This window comes from Syngnathoides biaculeatus, chromosome 15 (assembly GCF_019802595.1).
Source record: "Syngnathoides biaculeatus isolate LvHL_M chromosome 15, ASM1980259v1, whole genome shotgun sequence".
In the NCBI taxonomy this organism is placed as follows: domain Eukaryota; kingdom Metazoa; phylum Chordata; class Actinopteri; order Syngnathiformes; family Syngnathidae; genus Syngnathoides; species Syngnathoides biaculeatus.
The window spans coordinates 17149260-17173988 of record NC_084654.1 but is presented as its reverse complement, the minus strand read 5'-3'; the positions used below and the strand labels follow the sequence as shown (position 1 = coordinate 17173988).

Genomic DNA, 24729 nt, shown 5'->3' with positions numbered 1-24729 from the left:
GCAACAAAGATTGCCCTGAAAAACGAGACTCCCTCAGGAGGAAAGTGCGATTCTAATAAATCCTTCAGCCGGTGAAGATAAAAACTGGCCTCAATGAAACAAACTCAGCCTTAACAGAGATGGCAGCCATATTGCTACGTACAGAAAAAGCACATTCACTGTGAATGAATTGATTAGAATCTAGTAGGCTTTACTCCGATTTCATCAGTATGATCGGTATTGGCTGATCAGGAGTATTTTATCCTGATCGGGTTTATTGTCATAGTTCGCCGAGCTGATCCATGACATGATCGCAAGTCATTATACCGCGATTGGTTGTCATCTCTAAGCATGTTCAGCGTGCTCACATCCTGTATGTGACAGTTCATGAGCATCGTAGCAGAAAGAAAAGCTCGAGGTTCTGTTAAAAGATTTTATTCTAAGGATTCCAAATGTAGCTCACGTTCTGTTGTTTCTTCACTTTCGCGACTGACCCATTTGTTATTTTGACACAAATGGCCTTCAGATGTGATTTTAGGCTCTTAAGTCAACATAAATCCACTGAAAACGGTCAAATAAAAATGCAGCACCAGAGAAGTGAGTTGCGGGAACTAATTGAACTCTGTTACCGTTGTTATTGTCGGATTGGCGGAAATGAGCCGTACGGGATCGTTTTCTCCATACACTGACTTCTATTTGGCTTGAGTGTCAGGACCCAAAGGTGAGGAAGGAGGTGTGTCCAAAAAATCTGCAACGGCAATTTAAAGAATAGAAACACCGGCAAGGTACTTCCAATTGTTTGAATCATCACTCAATAGTACACCCTCGCAAATACATACGTACGACTAAACCCTCAGTTATTCATACACTGGCTAATTGATGATCATCAGTTTTTATGTGTTGAATGGATATCTTTTGGATGGAAATACTGAAGAAAATGTCAAAAGATAGCTTCTTCCGATTATTACTGATTTTTTTTAAATTCATATTCCAGACAATAAAAGACACCTAAAAGTCTTTTGCCACTCTCGATTAATGTTGACACTAACAGTATTTGTCTAAATGTTGTCATCAAGAAGATTCCATTATTCCGTGGGAAATAACGTAAATTGTCGAAACCGCTGATGGTGTTTGGGTCATTTTTATGATTTTGCCGGCAGTGTGGATTTAGTTCTCGCTCAGTGACGGTGTGAATGTGAGTTCAAAGTCTGCTGACCTATGATCTGGCTCCCCGTGATCCTGAACAGAATGCGTGCAGGAACAAAATGGATGGATGTTTTAAGGGGAAAAAGAAAACATTTCAGGTTTTACTGCTTCTTGTTTACCTTAGTAGGATAAGAAATTCCATTTGCGTCACTCGCTGACGGAACATATGAGATCGTTATAGACTATACATTTAAGCTAAATTACAGTCTCCAAAAGCAGCACTGATGAAGTTCCACCTTGAAAACTGGAAGGAAATGAAAGAGAAATTACAGTATTGTTCCCCCAACTTTCATCCTGGTCTGGAAATCATATACCCTTCGCAAGGATCTCCACTTCACCCCACCCCAAGTGCTGCAGCCCAGCAGGCATGCACCCCCGAATTGCGCCTCCCATTGGGAGCACCACCGGAAAATGTCAGTCACGAGACTATGGCATCTGCAAGTTGAGGGACGGTTTCTCCGGAAAAGTCCTAACCTGGGAGCGGGCAGCCTCCGTGTAGATCAGCTTCACTGGGGAAAGTGTCGCATCAAATTTAAAGTCGCTGTCATCAAATGCCCTCATGGGGAGGAACCTCAAAGCTGAGCACAAATACCGGTACCACTTGAAGTACTGACTGTGACATATTGAAAAGGATTTGGTGTTCAATCCCAAACAAATAACCTACTCCCAGAAAATTGGGGATGTTGGGATTTTGGGTGAAAATTCACAATGAACCTAAAATACATGAAAATCTTTACAGGGGAAAAATTAATTTGACCTTCTGTAAACTTTTAACTTCACGTCCAACTCTTTCATTCTTGTGTGTGTGCGCGTGTATGTAAGACCTTCGGCTTGATTAGACTTCATAGAACCAGTTAATATCTTTGGATTCTCTTCTAGTACCAGTATATGATCTCCACAATGTGAGTGTATCGGTGTGTGTAATTGGCCTGTGATTGACTGGCGAGAGCTCCAGACTGCATCCCGCCTCTCATCCTTGACCCATAACAGGATAAGCGATAGAAAAAAAAATTGGACAGCCGGATGAATGGTCAGCACACTTTATTTCGACTGAAGTAGCATAAAGTTGTCAGTTACACTAAGCAGACATAATAAAGGAGTGCCTCTTATCGGCAGTTTATCTTCCCGAGTGTTTTGAAGTGTTTAGTAAATGAGGCTTCAACTTGTTGACTCAGCCCACCGTCGGCAGGGCTCGACTTTCCAAAAACCAAAACAAAAACCTTTCAAACTAACATTGATTTGATTGTTAGTCGGGGTTATAATGGACCCTTGCAGTTGCATGCGACAGTATAATACCAGTGCGATTTTGCATTGGGGCAGATGTGGAAGGGCCCCAAAAGATTGCGCGGGAGAAACCATTGTGGAAATGTTATTTTTATATTCATTTCAATTCCAAGTAGTCATTAATAAGCTGTGTGTTTTGTTTGTAAGTGTGTTGCTGCCTCATATATAATATATATATATTATATATATATATATATATATATATAGAGAGAGAGAGAGGAGAGAGAGAGAGAGAGAGAGAGAGAAGAGAGAGAGAGAGAGGAGAGAGAGAGAGAGGAGAGAGAGAGAGAGAGGAGAGAGAGAGAGAGAGAGAAGAGAGAGAGAGAGATAGATAGATAGATAGATAGATAGATAGATAGATAGATAGATAGATAGATAGATAGATAGATAGATAGATATAGATATATGTTATAGTGATGCGCATGTGGTGATGTGTACATGTAATAAAAATAGACAAATGTGTTTCTGTACATTTACTGCTGGCTGAAAATCAAAGAGCCTCAAGTAACTATTTTCTGCATCGAGACTCTCACTGAATATATTTTCACAAAACTGACATTTACTGTCAGTTCCTGTCAATCGGCTCATCATCCACCCACTCATTTGAAATCGGGGGAAAGCCCTTGCTTGTTTCCAGAGACATCCGAGCAGACCCCAACTCACAATTGTGGAATCTCTGCACGGTTCCCCAAGACGTAACTTGTGCATATTTCTTGTTTTACCGTTAATGCTCAGACATGACACCAAGAGTTATGACTGGAGCCGCGGAGGGAACCTTTACTTCGCCGGGCATGGAAAGACATGCGGCATGAGGAAGGGGAGGCGGCCGTTCCCGGAACTGTTCAAGAATGATGACTTCGTTCCCCCTTTTCTCAGAATTTTCCCTCTTTTATTTTGGGTCATCCCATAAACTGTGTGGAAAACATAGAAAATCTGTACATTTCTTTTTAATCACATATTTGAATATATCCTCATGGAGGAATTTATTCTGTTTTTGTTAATTGTTTATTGGAGATGTGCACCACATCTGGCAAGCACATGTTCAATTACAAAAGGCCATTCATGATCTTGCGCATATCTTCCAATCCGCCACTAGGAATGCTGTGTTGAAACGTACGAATTCACAGACTTGAAGAGAACGTGATAAAAATGGCGCTTCGGAAGAACTGGAAGTGATGCCCACACTTTGCAGGACATGGAACACTTTGGTTTTCACAATCTGCCCGGCGGCCAGAGAGCTGCCAGTTGTGAGCCACTGAGTCACCAATTGGCAAGGCACCGATTCACTTAGGCAAATAGAAAAGACACGTGCAGACTAATGCTTTACAAAGGAAATATGTCGTTGCGATGACAGGTGGCACCTGTTGCTTGTGCCCGGAAAAAAAAGAAACGCCGCCAAGAAATGTCGGTTAATACCAGCGGCGGGCTGTGCATTTGGTACCTGGGCCTCCAGTGGGGACTTAGTCGACTTTTATCTGCTATAAGCCATCAATATTATACAGAAATGTAAAACTTAGAAGTGGGATGAAATAGCCAAGTTTGGGTCGTCACAATTTAAGAGCTGCGAGTTAAAAGCTGTTGTGACATGTCGACATGTATGCACAAAAGGAGTCATTTTGATTGGCTTGCGAAGCACTGGAAAGGCAAGGAAAAAGATTAGCTGAAGGAAAACAAAATATACGTGCGTGAATAAGAGGGCCGGAAGAGGAAGAGTGAGGCTAGTGAGAGAAGAGATAGCGAGGGTGGACGACTTCAAATACTTGGGGTCAACAATACAGAGCAATGGCGAGTGTGGTACAGAAGTGAAGAAACTGGTCTAAGCGGTTGGAACAGCTGGCAGAAGGTGTCTGGTGTTCCAAGTGACAGAAGAGTCTCTGCTAGGATGAAGGGCAAAGTTTATAAAACAGTCGTGAGGCCGGCCATGATGTACGGATTGGAGACGGTGGCACTGAAGAGACAACAGGAAGTAGAAGTGGAGGTAGCAGAAATGAAGATGTTGAGGTTCTCGATCGGAGTGAGCAGGTTAGTTAGGATTAGAAATGAGCTGATTAGAGGGCCAGGCAAAGTTGGATGTTTTGGAGACAAGGTTAGAGAGAGCAGACTTTGATGGTTTGAACATGTTCAGAGGTGCGAGAGTGAGTATGTTGGTAGAAGGGTGCTGACGATGGAGCTGCCAGGCAAAAGAACGACAGGAAGACCAAAGAAAAGGTTGATGGATGTTGTGAGGGAAGATATGAGGACAGTTGATGTTAGAGAGGAAGATGCACGAGATAGGCTGAGATGGAAAAAGATGACACGCTGTGGCGACCCCTAATCGGGAAAAACCCGAAAGGAAAAGAAGAAGAAGATTGGTTCACGAAGGCTATGTGTGCTGTCGTGTGACTCGCTTCTGTTGTCTGATTGGTGAATTGGATTCAAATGACATTAGCGTTCAGTTTGGTTGGCGCAACTTCAACTGTAAGTACAGTATACAGTGAAAGGCCCCAGGCCCCGGATGATGAACTGCGATATCGCGGGGGGAACATTGTTCAGGTACCTGACAGCAAAATGTAACAATTCATCTTGGTGCAGATTTCACCGTTAACAATGCGAGCCGTCAGCTTCGCTCACGTGTGCTCTCGTCCGACCCCCTGCAGCTGCAACAAATCACACACTTTTCTAATGAAAGACATAAACTCAACCACTAAAATGCGTCAGAGCCGCTCTGCCGGGATTTCGGAGATAAAGACGAGCCCGTGTTTGTGTTTGGCTCATTCTTCGGCAGCATTCCCGGGCACCGAAAACTGGCCTCTGTCTCACTCACGATGCAGTTGCCAAGTTACTGATAGACAGATAAAAAGAAGCACAAGGATGAAATTTATGCACGTGTCAGGCAGGGTAGTCGGTTGTATTGTTGGTGGAAATACAGTGAATAATTTTGCAAAATTGAGGCCTTTCAATAAGCGCTTCGGAGCATTGGCCGAATGTCTCGCCACTGACTGGAAGGAGCTGCACGAGAAGATGGAAATTAAAAAAAGGGACCTTGCATGATGAAGCACAAAGACGATCATAAAAAAAAAACAAGAAGTGGCTCCTGTTGCTTATTAGCTTCTTCACAGAAACTTGCAGCAGACAACATTGAAGAGTTTCCAGGAGAAGCGCCGTGGAATGACTTGGCGAAACAGCAAAAAAAAAAAAAAAAGGGAATGGGCACTCACTTGTAGTGCACGTGTCTTGAATTAATGCTGATATGCTACTTGTGACATTTACAGAGGTCAACGATGCAAAAATGCGGAAAAAATGTTCATCTGCAAGAATAAAAAAAATTATGCAACGAAAGATGTTTCTTTTTTCCCCAAGAACAGAGAACATCCAAATGTTATGAAAAATAAATGGCAATATATATTTTTTTAATCAGAAGAATGCTAGGCCCTCGAGGGGAAATTCAATTATCACAATAAAGTCAGGAAAGAAAATTCAGAGAATAGTTTTAATATTACGAGGAAAAAAATGTAAGATTGTAAAAATGTTGGTGAATGTCAAAATTATTACATAAATGCAGTCTGAGACTTGCGGTTGCCATCTGTATCTGTTTATTAACCTGCTAATATCAGTGAGTATTTGCTAAAAACATGTCTCGTTATCTAAAAGGTGAACCAAAAGAACAAAAACAACGTTAAACATCAACAATGTATTGGCGCTATGTGAAAGAATTTCAAAATGATGTGAATAAAGTTATATTTCCGGAACTTGATGGGAATGAAGTCGCATTATTGTGACCCAAAAACAGCATTAGAAGAATCAAGTCATAACTTTAATCATTTCCATTGGAACCTAAATGTAACATGCTCTTGCACGCATATCTATCTATAAATATTTTTAGAAACTTTTTTTCTTTTACACAAGCTCCAATCATCATTGGTATCATGGTAAAAAAAAAAAAAAATTCCGCCCCATGGAACAGAATTGTAAGACAGCACAAAATTCATTCACAAATATACGTCATGCACTGATTTATAGTTCCTGCAAACTATACTTAGAAATATACATTACAGGGCTCTAGGGTATGAGTCATAAAAGTCGTGTGATGCGAAATGCGATCACATGCAGAGTAGACTGGGCTATTCCAGCACATGTTCAAGTGGAATCACCTATAGTTTAAGGCACTTTTGTGCCATACAGCTACTGGAAAATATTAAGCTCCCACCTGGTTCTATTGAGTGAAAACATGTGTAAGAATGTAAGGAATCCAAAGATTGGGCCTAAAAAGTAGTACGTAAGAAGTATCTCGTAAATTTTGCAGTAAGAAGAATAGATACCTGGAATGCTTGCCTGCAGGATGGGAACAATAGGAGGCTACTCGTCTATATTTAAGCCCACATCTTTAAAATAAATCCTGAAGTAGCCTCGTCTTTTTTCTTGAAAGTAGCTCAGTCATGTGCCTAAGGTCTTAAAGGACCCCCAGTGACACATTTACCTCCAAACGTCCGCCCATGCAGTGACCGTGGCGAGGTGATAAAGTTCAGGCTTCGCTCTTTGCGGATGTTCTGACATCACGTTAAAAATGACCGAGAATGTTCTGACTATATATACACCGGCTGTGTGGAACAATCACAAAAGCTGCGGATGAAGTGGATGGCGTCCATAAACCTGACTGTGAACTAGAGTCTGATGATGTGAGATCAACCTATCCAGAAAAAATTGTGAATCATGTTGGGGTTAACTAACCCTAACCCTAACCCCAACTCTATCCCCATACCCAAAACCTTCCCTAACCATAACCAATCGAAACCTTCCCAAAACCCTTCACTAACCATAACCAATCGAAACCTTCCCCAAACATAACCATTCCAAACCTTCCCCAAACCCTTCCCTAACCAAAACCAATCTAAACCTTCTCCAAACCCTTCACCAACCATAACTAATCGAAACCTTCCCCAAAACCTTCCCTAACCATAACCAATCAAAATCTAATTATTTATTTAATTTGTTAATTAAGGAGGATGGCGGTAACTTCTTTAAATTTGGAAGGAGGTAGGAACTTATAATTCGGCCAATTAATGACTCTAAATTCCAAAAGTATAGTTGATGTAAATAATTAATTGGAGAACGTTTAAATTTGACTTGTACATTGAGGGTAACTGACTTTGACGTCCTTTGTGACACTACTGACGCCATTTTGACCCGACTTATTTGACAGTAAGCTGCGCCCGACGAAGGCACATTCATGCCGAAACGTTGCGCCAAGAACTTACTCGTGAACATATTGATGGTTTTTTTTAATTGGAATATTATTATTAAAATTGGAGGTAGGTTGAAACTAACTGGGTTTAAAAAGGAAGGAGGTGCCACGCATAATTGAATATCCAAAATTAATATGTATAGGGAAAAGTAACCTGACTAAAGTGTGTTTTGTAACCTAATTTGTGGTTTGCGTGGGACATCAGACGCTTGGTCTCACATCTTCAGAAGGAAAGACCGTGGACTTCTTCTCCCGGCTCCGACTGGGGGATGCTCAGTCTCTCTCGCCTAACCCCAACCCCAATCCTAACCGATCTTTTATTCCTGAGCTCCTCCGACCCTAACTGTAATGTTTCAGTCACTTTGATCTTACTTTAATCAAACTGTTAGAAGACTTTCACTCACCTCAAATATGTATCTTGTTGTGAATACTGCTTTGATGTTCTAAGTTGCGTATCAGATCCAGATGCACTGTAAATACCTGAACATAAAACCTGAACTATTGGTCTCTTGGTCTCATTTTCATCTTTTGATGTCAAGCCCAAATGTTTTCATTGTACAGCAACAAGAAAGGAATTGGCCTCACTTTCCCAACATGACTGGAGCGGATCCTTGTCGAGCCACACGTACTGTATCTTTCACCGCTAGACAGGTTTTTCCTGACTGCGGGGACTGTATGACCCTTCCCACCATTTCTTGTCAGAATTTTTTTTTTTAAATCAGGGAATATGATGGGCACCTTCAGCTATACCTGCATACCCTGATCATTGAGTGGGAACTGAATCAAGCCGGACCAGGCCCCGTACTTCACGTTCTTTCAATATCTATTAGGACTATATATGGGAAACATTGATTGTAATTCAGGCTTCAAGGAACAAACTGTATTATCACAATAGTGTCTCATTAAATTAAACTCTATCTTACATCAGCAGACAGAAACATAGCAACACTGCACATGAGCTGTTATTTAAAAACTTGAAGACATTCACATGACAACATGTTCTGTGTGTTGCAAATAGCTGACACACCCCAGGCCTTGGCAACCTACGCCTCTGCTTTCTTCATTTAGGAATTTTAAGTAGTTTTAGTCCCCATTAGGATCACTGGTGAGCTGGAGCCCATCCCAGGTGATTATGGGTAAGAGAGATTTGGTCAACCAGTGCAGGGTGCGCACGACCCGTCTCACCAAACATCAGCCTACCTGCGACCTTAATGAGGACTTGAACTATAGAAAATAGAACGATGCTTTGTGGTTCTCCTCGATCTATGACTTTGTTCGCTTCAACACATTTTCATCTGACATTTGCTGCTGCACAATGTTGTTAACTGTGGGAACCCGCAATGCCTCGACTCGAGATGCATCCTGCTGTTAATCAACTCTGTTGTACGTGAAACCCGTTCACGTCAATATGAAACAAGATGAACCCTTGCAATGGGTGTATTAGCAGTGTGTTTTTAATAACACCCCTAAGGCCCCCCCCAAAACTCTACACATGATGTCTTTGGCCCCAAACCCCCCACCAAAAAAAAAAAAAAAACATATGGTGACATGAAACAGTCCGAGTATTCACATGAGAGCTAGATGCGTAGAATTCTTTTTGCTGAGGCAGCGTGTTGTTTCCATTAGAAAGCGGGGGAATCTGCGTCGTTAGCCTAAAGGCTTCAGAGAAGCCACGAAGAAAGTGGGTCAGATAGAAACATTTGGAAGAAAGAACAAAGATGGATTGCAAACAAGGGAGCACAGGAACAGCGTTGCGCTGAGATCAAATGGAAGCGGGAAGGGAAAACACACGAGGGGGGGGGAGTACAAGACGCAATGAGAAAACCGTTAAGATAGCAAAAGTACTTAGTCTACTCAAGCAGGAGTACATCTGTGTGGGGAGAAAAAAAAAAGAGGAAGTTGTGGTTCAACTACAGCAATTAAGTTAAAGTAAAAACACATTTTAAATCGTAATTCCTGCAAATCCTTTTTAACCTGCGGTATATTCAATTGAATACACAACAGAGACGACATAAAAATTGATGATATTCAAATTGATGAGGTTTTTGGGGTTTTTTTTTTTTGTTGTTTTTTTTTCCCCGAAAATTCTTATTTTGAATTTGGGACAGGGGTAACAAAAGTCAGAGAAAGTTGAAAAATGGCAAGAAAAATTGGAACATTCCACAGGTGGACAGGTTAATTGGAGACAGGTGAGTGTCATGATTGGGTATGGAAGAATCCCGGCCACATAAAGATAGGTCCCAGCACTCCCGCAACCCTTGTGAGGATAAGCGGCTCAGAAAATGGACGGATGCATGGAATTCCAGATTCCTCCAAATGCCAAATAAAGCATCCATCCATCTACCGTGTGAGGACAAATATATTTCCAGGTTGACAGAATGAGGCGGCATTCATCACCGAGTTGGCAGGTTTTATGAATTGTACGGGGGATGCTGCTTGGGATCTTGGGACGTGAAAAGCCAGAGTGTTTAATATCTGCGTTTCCACGGGGACGGCACACACTTCCTAAACACAGAGCTGAGATTTTACACGGACGAGGCCAGGAAACACGGAGTTGCCACAGCAAGTGGAGCTTGGAAATGTGTGTTGAGGGACAAGGAAATACTTTATGTCTGTTAAACCCACTGGATTTGGACTACTTCCTATGGAGACACGGTGGGATTGAAAGGTTTTTGTGGGGAGAAACACCAAATCTTTAGATCCTTTGGGTGTTTTATGGTTAAGTGAGATTGTTAACGGTCTTAAAATCTTTTGTTGTGTTGCTACATACACAAAAGACGGAAAGGTCATTAAAAAAATAACTTAAAGAGCAATTTTCAACTTTTCCAGGTTAGATGCTAGGGCAAATGTTACCAACTGACATAGACAATGTTTAGCTAATTTTAATATTAAAAAAACAAGGTAAAAATAATAAATAAGGGTGATATTTAAACTAACTTTGGAGGAGATTTATTCTTTTCCCACCATCACTTTATCATGGTGGAGTGGTTTTTGTGTTCCAATGATCCAAGGAGCTATGTTGTCTGGGCCTTACTGGCCCTGGCAGGGTCACCCATGAAAAAACAGGTCCTAAGGTAAGACTCAAAGAACCCCAAGGACAATAAAAACTCTTGAACCACGTTTTCCCCTGCCTGGACGTGGATCACCGGGGCCACCTTGTGTAGCCAGGCCTGGAGGTGGGGCTCATTGGCGGCTGGGGCACAGACTGAAAGGGTAACATGGTCTGTGTGAGTTGAGCGGTGGCCAAATGACCTTGGCAGTCCGACCCCTGGCTGGCTTTAGGAATGTGGACTGTCACCTCTCTGGCAAGGAAAGAGCCTGAGGTGGTGTGATTCTGACTGGACCTAGTCGGACTGATCTTAACACATAGCTTGTGCTCTGATACCAGTTTCCTTGAGAATGGTTGTACACCTTTCCACTCTTAATTTGCCCACGGTGAAAGTTGGGAAGAAGGTGTGGCTGTACTGATTGCCCCCCGCCTCGGTACCTGTATGTTGCGTTTCACCCAGTAGACGAAAGGGTAGACTCGCTCCACTTCCAGGTGGCAGGACAAGTTCTGAATGTGGCTTGTGTCTGTGCCCCGAACAGACTGCAGACGTCCGTGCTCTTCACTGACTGTCCATAATGAACACCATGTTCAGACCTAAGGGTAACCACATGTGTATTTGGCATCAGGACACCATCGGCCACAGTTCAATGAGCGACTTTGTGGTTGTGTCAGTGGACTTGCGGCTGCACGTCTTGAACAATCGGGCCAAAAGGGGGGAGGAGCGATCAACTGACCACCACCCAGTGGTGAGCTAACTCCTTTGTGGCAGGGCCCCTGGGGTCGATGAGATCTGCCCAGACGTCTTGAAGGCTCTGGATGTTGTAGGCCTGTCCTGATTAACACACACCATAATGGGGACAGTGTATTGGCAGGTCAGAGTGGTGTTCTCCATTTTTAAGATAGGGGGGGATCACAGTCCTCAGCCTCCTTGATACGGGTCTATTCAGGGGTTCAGGAGAGGACGGTCCATCAAGAAGTCAAATCTCAGATTCGATAGGAACAGTTTTGTCCTGGCTGTGGAACTGTGGACCAGCTCTACACCCTCGGCAGGGTTCCAGAGGTTGAATGCGAGTTTGTTCAAACAGTCTTTACGTGTATTGTCGACTTGAAGAAGGTGTTCGCACACCACAGCACAACTACAGAAAGGGGCAGCGTGGTTAACTTGTATGAGCGCAAGATGCCCAACAATCAAACATAATCACGACATGACATCAACACTTGCCGTGTTTGAACGTATTCACTGCCACCAACTTATCATTTTCTTCCATGCATTTTCGCCTCTCATGCATACTACAATGAAAAAAAAAAAGTGTGTGATTCACGGTGACGATGGAAACCGAGCATGTTTTGTACTTTTCTCTTTACCAAAAACAGAGATTATCTTCTGTTACAGATAAGGTCACTTCCCCTCCCGTTTGACAGAGGCGCTGGTGAATGGCTCACATTCGTGATTTACGGTGGTAGCCACTGTTCAGGCATGCGCCAGAGATCCAAAAAAAAATGCAAAAAAAAAAAAAAGAAAAAACCTTTCCCAACTCAAGGCTTTTGGATCTCTTGGGGAAAATATTTCATGACTCACAAACTTCCTGGTAAGAAGCCACTTGAGATAGCTTGCGAAGACATTTTGCACCAAATATTTGGTCTTGACATGGTTGGAGACTTAGATAAACAGCACGATGATGAAGATGATGACACTGATCCATATTTATCAGCGGAATGCAGAGTCACGTTTTCAGTTGCAGTATTTACTCGGTGTTCCAAAGTTCACTATACGCTTCCTTTTTTTCCGTGGCTTGCCAACCGAAATTGGAACAGTGTTGCAAAATTACCTGGCATGAAATTTTTTTTCATCGCCGATTGCAGTTAAGCAGGAAAAACAAAACAGTGGAAACACCCCCCCACCGATTAAAACTGAACTTCTCAAGTGGGCATCCACGCAAAGATGGGAAAAGTCCATTTGGGGAGCTGCGCTAAAAATTCAAGTTATTAATTTTTAGGGACTACATTTTTAACAGTTTTCCAACCAGGATGGCCGAGTGGTTAAGGCGTTGGACTTAAGATCCAATGGATGTGCAGTCCTCGTGGGTTCGAACCCCACTCCTGGTACTTACTCAACAGTCCACTAATTGAAATTGTATTTATTACATAAAAGCGTCTGCTTTTTCAACATTTTTCTCAGTGAATAAGCCGAAACGAAAGAGGTCACGCCTTGCAATTTGCTGCATAACTACTCTTTCTGCCTTGGTGGAGGTCGTTGCTTAGCTCTGATTGATTAGTTTTCAGTGATTCACTGAACACCGGCGGCGATTATCTGGTTGACGTCCAAACGCTTTTAATATTTTTGAGTGAGTCACGGCGGTGTGCGTTTGACAAGTAGCCACAGCGGCTTCTTACGCACGATTTCCACTATCTCTGTTGAGACACGGGCCGTGTGTTTTACCTGAAGCGCCACTGATACTCCACGTAGGAAGGGCCTCCCCCGGGCCGTTTTAAAGCAGATGCCATGGGTGTGGCGGGCCTCCTCCCAGAGAGAAGAAAGTTCAAAACCGTTTACTGCTGCAGGCAACATCATAATAAATACTTGAAACGGTTTCTAAGGTATGATATTATTATCATGACTACAGTTGCAGCGTACTACTAATTAATTGAAAAATAAAATTACCTTGACACTGTGATTTAAATGAGCATAATGCGCTCATGTATTTATATGAATCAGCACGGAGATTTCCAGATAGACGGTTTGTGTTTGGTGGAGGCGCAGTGTCATTATTTGTTATCTCTGGGTCGCTTCCGCCGAGGCTGTTGGCTCGGCTCGGTGGGAATTCATCAGTCCTCTGGCGCTGCGGTCTTGTCAGTTGTTCCTCCCACGCTGTGAGGTCACACCCGCGTAGTCGTCCCACCTGGCTGATATCAGCAATCATCCTTCCCACCGGGGTGAAAACTCCCACCTCCACAATGTTTTCCATTTGAATCACGGTTTTTGGACCAGTTAACACCTTCACGCCTCCTTCGGGCTTTACGACATGGACGCATGTCTTCCGTCACAAACGTAGCCTACTGTATGAACAAAACTGTTTCTTCGCGAAGTAGTTCATACTTCCTACGAAAGTGACCTTCTTTTTCTTCTTCTTTTCCTTTCGGCTTGTCCCAATTTGGGGTCGCCACAGCGTGTCATCTTTTTCCATCTAAGCCTATCTCGTGCTTCTTCCTCACTAACACCCGCAGTCTTCATGTCCTCCCTCACCACATCCATCAACCTTTTTTTGGTCTTCCTTTTGCTCTTTTGCCTGGCAGCTCCATCTTCACCACCCTTCTATCAATATACTCACTCTCTCGCCTCTGGACATGTCCAAACCATCGAAGTCTGCTCTCTCTAACCTTGTCTCCAAAACATCCAACTTTGGCTGTCCCTCTAATGAGCTTCTTTGTAATCCGCTCCAAGCGAAAACCTCAGCATCTTCATTTCTGCTACCTCCAGTTCTGCTGCTTGTTGTTTCTTCAGAGCCACCGTCTCTAATCCGTCCATCGTGGCCGGCCTCACCGCTGTTTTATAAACTTTGTCCTTCATCCTAGCAGAGACTCTTCTGTCACATAGAACACCAGACACCTTCCGCCAACTGTTCCACCCCGTTTGGACCCGTTTCTTCACTTCCTGACCACAGTCAACATTTTGCTCTGTATTGTTGACCCAAAGTATTTGAAGTCGTCCACCCTCGCTATGTCTTCTCCCTGGAGCGTCACTCTCCCCACCCCCGCCGCTCTCATTCATCCACATATATTCTGTTTTCCTACGAACAAGAACTAACGAGTGTAACTGAAAACATGCTCATTCTAGCATCAGAGATCAGTTTTTGAACAAAACTTCCTTTTCATTCAAGCGGGCCAGGTTTTGTTAGGGACTTTCAAGACAAACCCGTCTGAATCCACGAAATATGAGCCTTTACTTAGTATGTCATCAGATAATCGCTGTATTTGGCAACAAATTCAGTGCGGCCGTAGTGCAACTGCAGGGACGTCGCAGCTGCAACGCAAGTTGCGCCGAGGGACAACACATAAATGGGAGTGAATGTGGACTTCCGTGGCTCTTTTGTAACATCCTGTACTGTACATCATTGAAAAAATATTGATGACTGAGAACGTTAATATTTAGGATGCTACAGTTAAAACTGTACAACCACACTGTCATGATGTGGAATTTATTTTTTGTATTATAAGAACAAATCAAGTAAAATATTTCGAAGTATGAACTGAAGTAGCTCATTTTTTGAACAGTGAACTGCACCTTGAAGTGGTTCATGTGGAAAATTTCCCAACACTGAGCACACGCACCCACACACAAAAGACGTAAGTTTGCTTGTTGATTTCATAATTTAATGTGAAACTTTTTTCAGCCTTGTTCATCGATTGTCTTAATGAGCAAGTGAATAAATGTGGAATTAACTCATCTATATGAACTGATAACTGGTTTTAACATTTTTGTTTACGTCACACATTGAGCTTGGGGTTCTCATATTGGTTCCCTCTATTTTCGAAACTTTCATAACTGACCGACAGATAATAATAGTAATGATGATAATCATGATCATCGTCATCATAACACAATACATAAGGATTTGTATACTTGCAAGCAATGTCGCTATCAGAGCAAACACAAATAAGCATTTCAAAAGTGTGCATGAAAAAGATGCAACTTTTTAATATGAATTTTAAAATGTACTCAGAAGGACTGCAACAAAAATGCACCCCGAACTACATTTAATACTTTTATTACTTTGTGATGATGCTGTATATGGTGTTGTTCCTGCGAGGCACAGAGAAGTCTGACTGTGTTGCTCACTGAGTCACCTGGTGGCCATATTGGGGAACAACACAATGTGAATCTCCTTCAACTGGACATTGTTGCTACATTGGAGTCGAAGTTTCTATGTAACAACCAAAATTGATTAAAAGAAAATAAAAAAACAAAATATGCATGAAGTTTTTATTTGTATAAATAAATATGACCCGTCTATAAAGTCTCCAAGTAATCCGGGCCTTCAGATATTGTCCTAGACGATATTACTCAGTAATAGTACATAAGTATTTAAATGGGCAATTGAGCTTTTATTTGACCGGAAATGCCCCCCACTTCCCCGGCAAGCCGGGGGTGGGGGGATATGGAATATTTGTCCGCTGATGGAAGCAGAACTTGTGGAATGCATTTTTGTACGCGTCTCGGATGTGACTGAGACGAGCTGTGTGAGGTAAGAGGCCCAAGTCCACCCCCCCCCCACCCGATCTTGCGTCTCGAGCTTCTCATTGGTGCTCCGCGCACCTCAGGAATGCCCCTCAAGCCTTCAAATAGCCTCCACTTGCGCCCAGCAAGCAGTCACTCAGTGCAACAGAACTTGTGAGCATCGATTGGAATAATAAAAAGAGGGAGAGGAAGAACGAGAGCGAGAACAAAATTCTACAATTTTTGACGTGAGCCGCAAGGAGAGAACGACGGGATAAACAATCACAGAAGGACATCCTGTTTTAACTAAAGTCTTTTTTTCAGTCTTCTGTTTTTAAGGTTTGTAAACATGTTTCTATCATTTACCAGTCTTCACAAATGATCATTTTGGCTGCGAACTGATGTCATTTGTGATTTATTCTTGTCTTGACTTTAGCTTTGACTTGAGAATAAGCGATGATGCTGTGCGGCATCTTCCTGCTGCTGATGCTTTGGAGTTGTGAGGGTGGAATACTGGCAGGTGGGAATGCATAAAAATGACTTAAAATGAGTTGAATCTGCGTTCCGATTTCCTGATGTATATAAAAATGTGAATCTCTCCATGTTCTACAGAGACTCGTGATGACAACAGTGTTTACGATTTATTCGATCTGGTGCGGGTGGACAAGAGGCACAATGGGGTGACTTTGGTCAAAGGGGTTGACCCCTACAGCCCGGCGTACAAGGTTCTGAATGCAGACCTGATCCCCCCGGTCCCCGACAGCTCCTTCGGGGACCTTATCGACTCCATCCAGTCTGAGAGGGGTTTCATCCTCCTGGCCAACCTGAAGCAGTCCAGGAGGAACAGAGGAAGCCTCCTCACCATCGAGAAGAAAGACGGCTCCGGTCCCGTGTTGGAGATCATCTCCAACGGCAAGGCCAACACTTTGGATGTCTTCTACTCCACCGGCACCCACCAGCAGCTCGTGTCCATCGAGGAGGCTCAGTTAGCGACGGGACACTGGAAGAAAATCACGCTCTTCTTCCAAGACGACCGCGTGCAACTCTTTGTGGGCTGCGAGGAAATCAACGTGTCCGAGATGGACGAGACCATCCAGAAAGTGTTGTCCCAGGAGATGGCGGACATGGTCAGGCTCAGGATTGGGAAGGGTGCAACAAGGGACAAATTTATGGTAAGGACTCAGTCTTCTCTTTAATGCTGCATACTTGTTTGGAACATTTTTTAAGAAATGTTAAATCTTTGAAATCTTTCTTACAGGGAGTGCTTCAGAATGTGAGATTTGTATTTGGGACGTCCATGGAGACCGTCCTGAGAAATAAAGGATGCCAAAGTGGAGGTAAGGCTGCACCAAGTCAGGTAGAAGACTGGGTGACTGTGACGAGATCATTAAAATGGGATTGGGTTGGGGGACTGAAGAGTACAGCTATTTTTTGATGTGCAAAAAATGTTATTGATCCATTGCTTTGTGGTCCCTCCTGCAGCTGCCTTGACTGACGTCCTGACTCTGGACAATCCAGTGAACGGCTCCAGCCCTGCCATTAGGACTGACTACACCGGCCACAAAACTAAAGGTGAGACATTCTCCAATAATTGGTGGTTTTCGTTTCATTTCATTGTCAAAAAAAAAACCAAAAAAACTTAAAGGGTCAGGTAGAGACGTGCAGTTCCTTACCCCAAATTCTGTAATGCTTTTGAGCTAAGAGCAGCCTCTTCAGTGGACATGTTTAAAAATTAGTTCAAAACATTTGTTGTACAGTTGGTGGCATTCCAGTAAAACTAGAAAGTTTTGACTTTGGGAGTCATCTCTGTGAAAACGAGCTATGGAGTATGAATAAAATGTACTCATATGGGTCTCTTTGCAACAAAGATGGCTTGTCGGTCATTTTTGGAAGTTAGGTGACCGGGTTCTCTCGGCTCCACGCAGGTCTACAGTCGTTCTGCGGCCTCTCCTGCGAGGACATGGCAGGCCTGTTCAACGAACTGCGAGGACTCGGCGTAGTGGTGAAGCGCGTGACCGACGAGCTGCGTAAAGTGGTAAGCACTGCCGAGCCGCTCCTCGTCTGTTTGGATCCAAGTTAGCGGCGCGTTCCCGATGCCACTTGTCGCAGTCGCGGCAGCCCGCAGCCAAGTTCCTAATGAGAGCCATGTGAATACACAACTGCGTTGGTTATATTTGCATGGCTTCACTAGAGTCAGGCTATGTCTTAATCATTATGTTGGATGGTGATTCATTTGTGCTGGAACTTTGGCAAAGTGAAAGTTTTCCATCCTCAGTCCCCAGCTAGCACCCCTCCCTTCACTCCCCTCACTCACTCTCATCCTCTTTTTCCCCAAAGACTGAGGTCAGCAACGAGATTCAAGCGCAAATCAAGAACCGCAGCACCGTTTGCATCCACAACGGAGTTGTGCACAAAGACCAAGACGAGTGGACCGTGGACGACTGCACCGAGTGTACCTGCCAGGTAAGCGGAGATACAGTTGTGTTTCCTACTGCCGATGCCAACACAATGTGAACAGCTTAATGCGCAAAAGAGTTCCTTAAAATAAACAAAACTTGGGGACGTTTTCCTTTCATGAAAGTCAGGGTTATTTCAACCGAGCGGGAGTGTGAAGCCCTTGATAATCATCACAATGTTGTAAATTAGAGCCACTGATGTAGCTCATTGTTCTTGTTCTAATGTGACTGTCCCTCCGATTAGAACTCTGCCACTGTGTGTCGAAAAATCTCCTGCCCTCTGATTCCCTGCACCAATGGCACCGTACCAGAGGGAGAGTGCTGCCCCCGATGTGGAAATCGTAAGTTTTTCTTTCTTCCAATACCGCAGTTCTTGTGACTTTTGGCTTGTCACGGTGTAGAATAATTACATATTATGAAGCCAGTTTGTCCCCCCCCCCCCTTTTATTATATTTTATACAACACAGTGCTATTTATTTGTTGTTTTTTTTTCTTTTTTACGAAAATGCTAGAACAGCACAATTTCAATTTCATTTAATTGGGAAAAGTCATTTCATATATAAGTAAAATGAGTGACGAGCTCGGTCATGGACTTAAACTCATAAGTCAAGATATCGCTGAACTTGTTCAATTCTTGTCTATGTCCTGACAAAATGTCATGATTCTAAGCAACCATCCCTCTTACAGCAAATGACTCTGCAGAGGACGACTGGTCCCCCTGGTCTCAGTGGACCCGCTGTTCGGTGACTTGCGGTCGGGGCATCCAGCAGCGTGGACGTTCTTGCGATCGCATCAACAGCAACTGTGAGGGCACCTCAGTCCAAACACGGGACTGCTTCCCCCAAGAATGTGACAAACGCTGTAAGTAAGACTTCATTCAAATTTTATCTGCTGAAGCGATAAAGGACGAGGAATCAATGGTGTGTCTGGCATTCACAGTTAAACAAGACGGAGGTTGGAGCCATTGGTCTCCCTGGTCTTCATGCTCTGTGACCTGTGGGGACGGGGTCATCACTCGCATACGCCTCTGCAACTCGCCGACACCCCAGATGGGCGGAATGGAATGCCAGGGAGAGGGACGGCAAACTGAAATCTGCCAAAAGTCGCCTTGTCCCAGTAAGCTCAATTTTACAGACAAAAACACTTCCACCATCTAGAACAACAAACTGATGGTTGTATTTTGGTAAACTTCCAGTCGATGGAGGTTGGGGCCCTTGGTCACCATGGGACACGTGCACTGTTACGTGTAATGGAGGCATCCAGACCCGTAAACGTCTCTGTTCTGATCCTGTTCCAAAATACGGTGGAAAGGACTGTGTTGGTGACAGCACCATGTCTCAAGTGTGTAACAAGCAGGACTGTCCCATCGGTAAGCACATAGACATATCTCTGACTTATTTTGAAATTCTTCTTGCATTACATACGACCTAACAATTTTTCCTCTCCAGACGGTTGCCTCTCCAACCCGTGCTTCTCTGGTTCAAAGTGTATCAGCTTCCCTGATGGCTCGTTCAAGTGTGGCAGGTGTCCGCTGGGCTACAAGGGAAACGGCATCATCTGCAAAGACATTGATGAGTGCAAGGAGGTCCCCGATGCTTGCCATACACACAATGGAGTCCATCGCTGCGAGAACACGGAGCCCGGTTACAATTGCCAGCCGTGCCCTGCTCGTTACTCTGGTCCTCAGCCCTTCGGAAGGGGAGTGGAGCAGGCGACTGCGAAAAAACAGGTTTGAATTATTACTCAGCGCTTGTTCTTGATCAGTATGTTAGCTTATTCCATTATGTTTGTTTATTAAGTTTCTGAGCTGTTTTATTTTCAGGTTTGCAAACCACGTAACCCATGCCAAGATGGTAGCCACAACTGCAACAAAAACGCCAACTGCATTTACTTGGGCGTCTTCTCCGAGTCCATGTTCCGCTGTGAGTGCAAGCCGGGGTATGCCGGCAATGGCCACATCTGTGGCGAGGATACTGATCTGGATGGTTGGCCCAACTCTGACCTGTTGTGTGTGGCGAATGCGACCTACCATTGCAAGAAGGTAACCTCAAACTACTTCAGAAATCCAAAAGGCCGCAAGTCCATGACAAAACTCTTAAACCCCAACTGCTTGTGTTTTCTTTCTATTCAGGATAACTGCCCCAACCTTCCAAATTCTGGTCAGGAAGATCACGACAAGGATGGCCGTGGTGATGAATGCGACCACGATGATGACAATGATGGTATCCCTGATGACAGGGTGAGTAATCCCAACAGTGTATTTTATTGGTTTAACACCGTGCCTTCCCCACACACCAGCCATGGCTACAAATCAGCCTTACGTACAGCAATAGAAATGCAAAGGTTTCTCTTTGTGTGTTTGCTTATTTGAGTTGAAAAAAAAAAAACATATATTGTCATGTATTTAAAATCAATAACTGAATTACCTTTTGTTGATATTTCCTTAGGACAACTGCCCAAGAGTCTACAACCCCGCCCAGTACGATGCAGACAGGGATGATGTTGGTGACAGCTGTGACAACTGCATTTTCGAGTCAAACACTGACCAGACTGACACTGACAATAATGGGGAGGGGGATGCCTGCGCTGTGGACATTGACGGTGATGGTACGTGAGCATTTCTTATTCCAACAGTGTCATTATGTTACAGGGTCTTACAGAAACATTAGCCTGGTCCTGGAAGCTAACACAAACATGTGCTTCAACTCAACAGGTGTTCTGAATGAGAATGACAATTGCCCATATGTTTACAACGTGGATCAGAGGGACACAGACCGGGACGGGGTGGGAGACCACTGCGATAACTGCCCTCTCGAGCATAACCCCGATCAGGTAAGGACGGCTCTCAGATTGCACGTTTACATTATTCGTTTCTCAGCGTGAACCGGTGGCTTGCTGTGAAAAAATGTCAAAGATTCGTCTGGAAGTCATAAATATTATAAATTGACTTTAAAGAAAGAAAGGAATGTGTCAGCCTCGTCCAACTTCGACCCAAATGCAATTTGCGGATCTCAGCTCTAGTTTGCGTGCCTGAACACAAGGCTCTACATCTAAATTCTCTCCAGAGAATCGCCTCTCATACTAAACAGTGATAGTCTCACAGTGGTTGGGCCCATCAAACTAAGAATCCGTCCTCTTCCACAGACTGACTCAGACTCGGATCTTGTGGGAGACAAGTGTGACAACAACCAGGACATTGATGAGGATGGCCACCAGAACAATTTGGACAACTGTCCTTACATAGCAAATGCCAACCAGGCAGACCACGACAAGGACGGAAAGGGTGACGCCTGCGACCACGATGATGACAACGACGGCATTCCTGATGACAAGGACAATTGCCGGCTGGCCTTTAACCCCGATCAACTGGACACTGATGGTGAGTTAGTCCTTCAGTCACTCCTCTCACTTTTTAACATAATTTATTTAAATGTCTGTGTCTCATAAATGTATGTTTCATTTTAGGTGACGGCCGAGGCGACGTGTGCAAAGATGATTTCGACCAAGACAACGTCCTAGATATTTATGATGTCTGCCCAGAAAACTTTGCCATTAGCGAAACTGACTTCCGCCGATTCCAGATGGTTCCCCTTGATCCCAAAGGCACCTCCCAGATTGATCCCAACTGGGTGGTCAGACATCAGGGCAAGGAGTTGGTGCAGACTGTCAACTGCGACCCTGGCATTGCTGTTGGTATGAAACTACATACCCCCATACCTCTTTCAAGATACACTTAAAGCTGCGTAGGACCTGGCAAAACCTAAACCATCTCCCCTCCCAACTAGGTTTTGATGAGTTCAGCGCCGTCGACTTCAGTGGAACATTCTTTGTCAACACAGACCGAGATGATGACTACGCTGGTTTTGTGTTTGGCTACCAGTCAAGTTCTCGATTCTACACAGTCATGTGGAAGCAGATCACGCAGACCTACTGGTCTCACACTCCCACGAGGGCTCAAGGGTACTCAGGTCTGTCCATCAAAGTGGTCAACTCCACCACCGGCCCTGGTGAGCACCTGAGGAACGCACTGTGGCACACTGGAGACACACCAGGACAGGTGAGCACTCAATTTGTTGACTCAAGATGTCCTATTAATTAAAGACTGGAATTCATTTGACCATTTACAATGATATGCAGGTTCGTACTTTGTGGCACGACCCCAAGAACATTGGCTGGAAGGACTTCACCGCCTACAGATGGCACCTGATCCATAGACCAAAGAGTGGACTTATCAGGTAAGTTGTGAAAGGTCAAGATAGAAATCCTGACATGTTTATGAATTAAAATGATCTCACCTGATTTTCCTTGGGATTTTAGAGTGGTGATGTACGAGGGCAAGAGAATCATGGCCGACTCTGGAAACATTTACGACAAAACCTACGCTGGGGGACGACTAGGGTTGTACGTCTTCTCTCAGGAGATGGTTTACTTCTCTGACCTGAAATATGAATGTAGAGGTAAGATTTAAAATCCACGTTCATTACCTTAGGTCTTTGTCAAACATTTAAAATGTTCCTTTTCAATTTCTTTCAGATGCATAATCCAATTCATAAGACACATCCTGACAGAAGGACGTCTATCAACTTGATGATACAATCTAAGCAACGTTGGAGGAATGATGAGCAAAAGCAGTAGCGTGAGGTAACGTGACCTCAGGACTCAAAACCCAAATGAAAGATCAATGATACTTCTGCACCAAAATTCATATTGCGAGCGCAGCTCTGCTCAGAAGAATTTGGCCCCTTCCTTTTCAGCCATAAAGGCGGTGGTAGGGGAGGGGATGGAAACCACATGTATTGCTTTGCACACCTGAACTTTGCCGGTATCCCTCTGGAAAGGAAGGAGGATTCTTGTTTTCATTTATTTTCATCCTCGAGCATTAATCTACATCTGCTGTGGACTCTTAGATATTTGTTTTGAAGAAAGCAGTAGGAGAACTTTCTTTGACTGGGGGACTATTCCTCCTTGAAGGAGCCAATGAGGGACCGCGGACAGTTTAGAATGACTGAAATGATCTACGATTGTAGGTGTGGTTTGAATGAATGTGCACGTGTATTAGCTTCTAAAAAGTATGACCAAAAACAAAAGGGCTATTTTTTTTTTTTAACCGCCATTCTGCTCAGTCACCTCTCCAAACCTTATTATAGGTCTTCTACATAGGGTTGGCCAAACGGTAGAACTTCTCAGGTTAAGAGCACAAAAAGGAGAGCACAGGGCCCAAAGCAAGTATATCTTGTAATGCTTTGGAACAATGATTTTTGGCAAATAATATGTAGTTCATCTATGATATTTTATGAATATTTGAAGGGACAAAATAGCAGGGACGGGCATAATTATTGATTGATTGTGAAGGGGGGCACGACTGTTCCATCGTTCAGAATTAAATCGAATGTAGGGTGATGAATTGTAGCTTGGCGCAACTGAAGCAAAATGAAGTGCACTACGTAATGCAATCAGCAGAGGCGCTGTTGAGTTTCAGCGAGTTGCTGTCTCAAGGAGTGGAATGACGCCATGTAGCAACTCCTTCTTTGCTCAGTATTGTAACAGGTCAGAATTTTTCCTTTGAGATTATTTATGTAAATCCACACTCCATCAAATGTCCATCCCTGGTAACAAAAAAAAAAAAAAAAAAAGGGAGACCCAAAACAAATACTTGTTTTTTGTTTTGTTTTTTAAACTCTAATCTTATTCTACCCATGAATAAACATTAGACCCTGGACCCTGTTTTGTGTGCGCGCAGCTTGCATGACAGGCGTGCCGGAGCTTGTTTGTATATTTTTGAACAAGAAAACACAAAAGGATGTCCTTTGAGTACAAATATTACCTCATGATTTTTGTATTGAGGCCAGCAAGAGACAAAAACATCACTTTTCCTAGAACAAATTTAATGGCTTCAACTTTTTTTTTTTTCTATCAGTCATGTGCTGTATATAAAATATTTTTCTAGGGGAGGAAAAAAAGAAGCCCAAGCAGAAAAAAAATTAAGGAAATGTTGTCTTGATGATGTTGTCCTAAGTGTATTTTCCAGTGCCTTTGTTTTGATAAATTATTATGATATTGAAGTTATGTCATTTGTGTAGATATATGCTATTTAAATAATTTATCTCGGAGCGTAGCCTTGTGGAAACGCTCGTCTGTATAAAATCATTTGCACACTGATACGAGGATGCCTTTTTATTTTGATGATGCTTTTCCATAAACATTTGTACTATAGTTTTTACCGAGAGCCGTGCTGTTTATACTCCTACTGTTATTTTATGATGTCAAGAGAAAAATAAACGGTTCCAGGAAGAAGTACCTCTCATCATTTGTGGTCTTT

The 24729-nt window shown here is 43.5% G+C and overlaps 1 protein-coding gene and 1 non-coding gene across 3 annotated transcripts; both read left to right on the top strand.

The window, feature by feature from the left end:
• The first annotated feature begins 12761 nt into the window (after positions 1 to 12761).
• On the top strand, positions 12762 to 12845 carry trnal-uaa (transfer RNA leucine (anticodon UAA)). The gene has a single exon. It is a non-coding gene; the product is annotated as a tRNA-Leu (tRNA).
• A 3245-nt stretch (positions 12846 to 16090) lies between these two features.
• LOC133513050 (thrombospondin-1-like) lies at positions 16091 to 24714 on the top strand. Of its 2 annotated transcripts, XM_061843332.1 has the most exons (22): positions 16091 to 16293; positions 16391 to 16474; positions 16567 to 17126; positions 17213 to 17291; positions 17437 to 17526; positions 17880 to 17989; positions 18292 to 18417; positions 18655 to 18751; positions 19098 to 19271; positions 19350 to 19526; positions 19606 to 19779; positions 19859 to 20139; positions 20233 to 20451; positions 20542 to 20649; positions 20858 to 21017; positions 21124 to 21242; positions 21555 to 21789; positions 21876 to 22103; positions 22196 to 22467; positions 22548 to 22645; positions 22728 to 22867; positions 22944 to 24714. In XM_061843332.1, exons 2-22 carry the CDS (start codon positions 16411 to 16413, stop codon positions 22949 to 22951), a joined length of 3519 nt encoding a protein of 1172 aa, XP_061699316.1. In that variant the 5' UTR covers positions 16091 to 16293; positions 16391 to 16410; the 3' UTR covers positions 22952 to 24714. The 2 variants fall into 2 exon arrangements, with proteins under 2 accessions (XP_061699316.1, XP_061699315.1); XM_061843331.1 differs by lacking the exon at positions 22944 to 24714 and having other exon boundaries at positions 22728 to 22878.
• Positions 24715 to 24729: the final 15 nt, after the last annotated feature.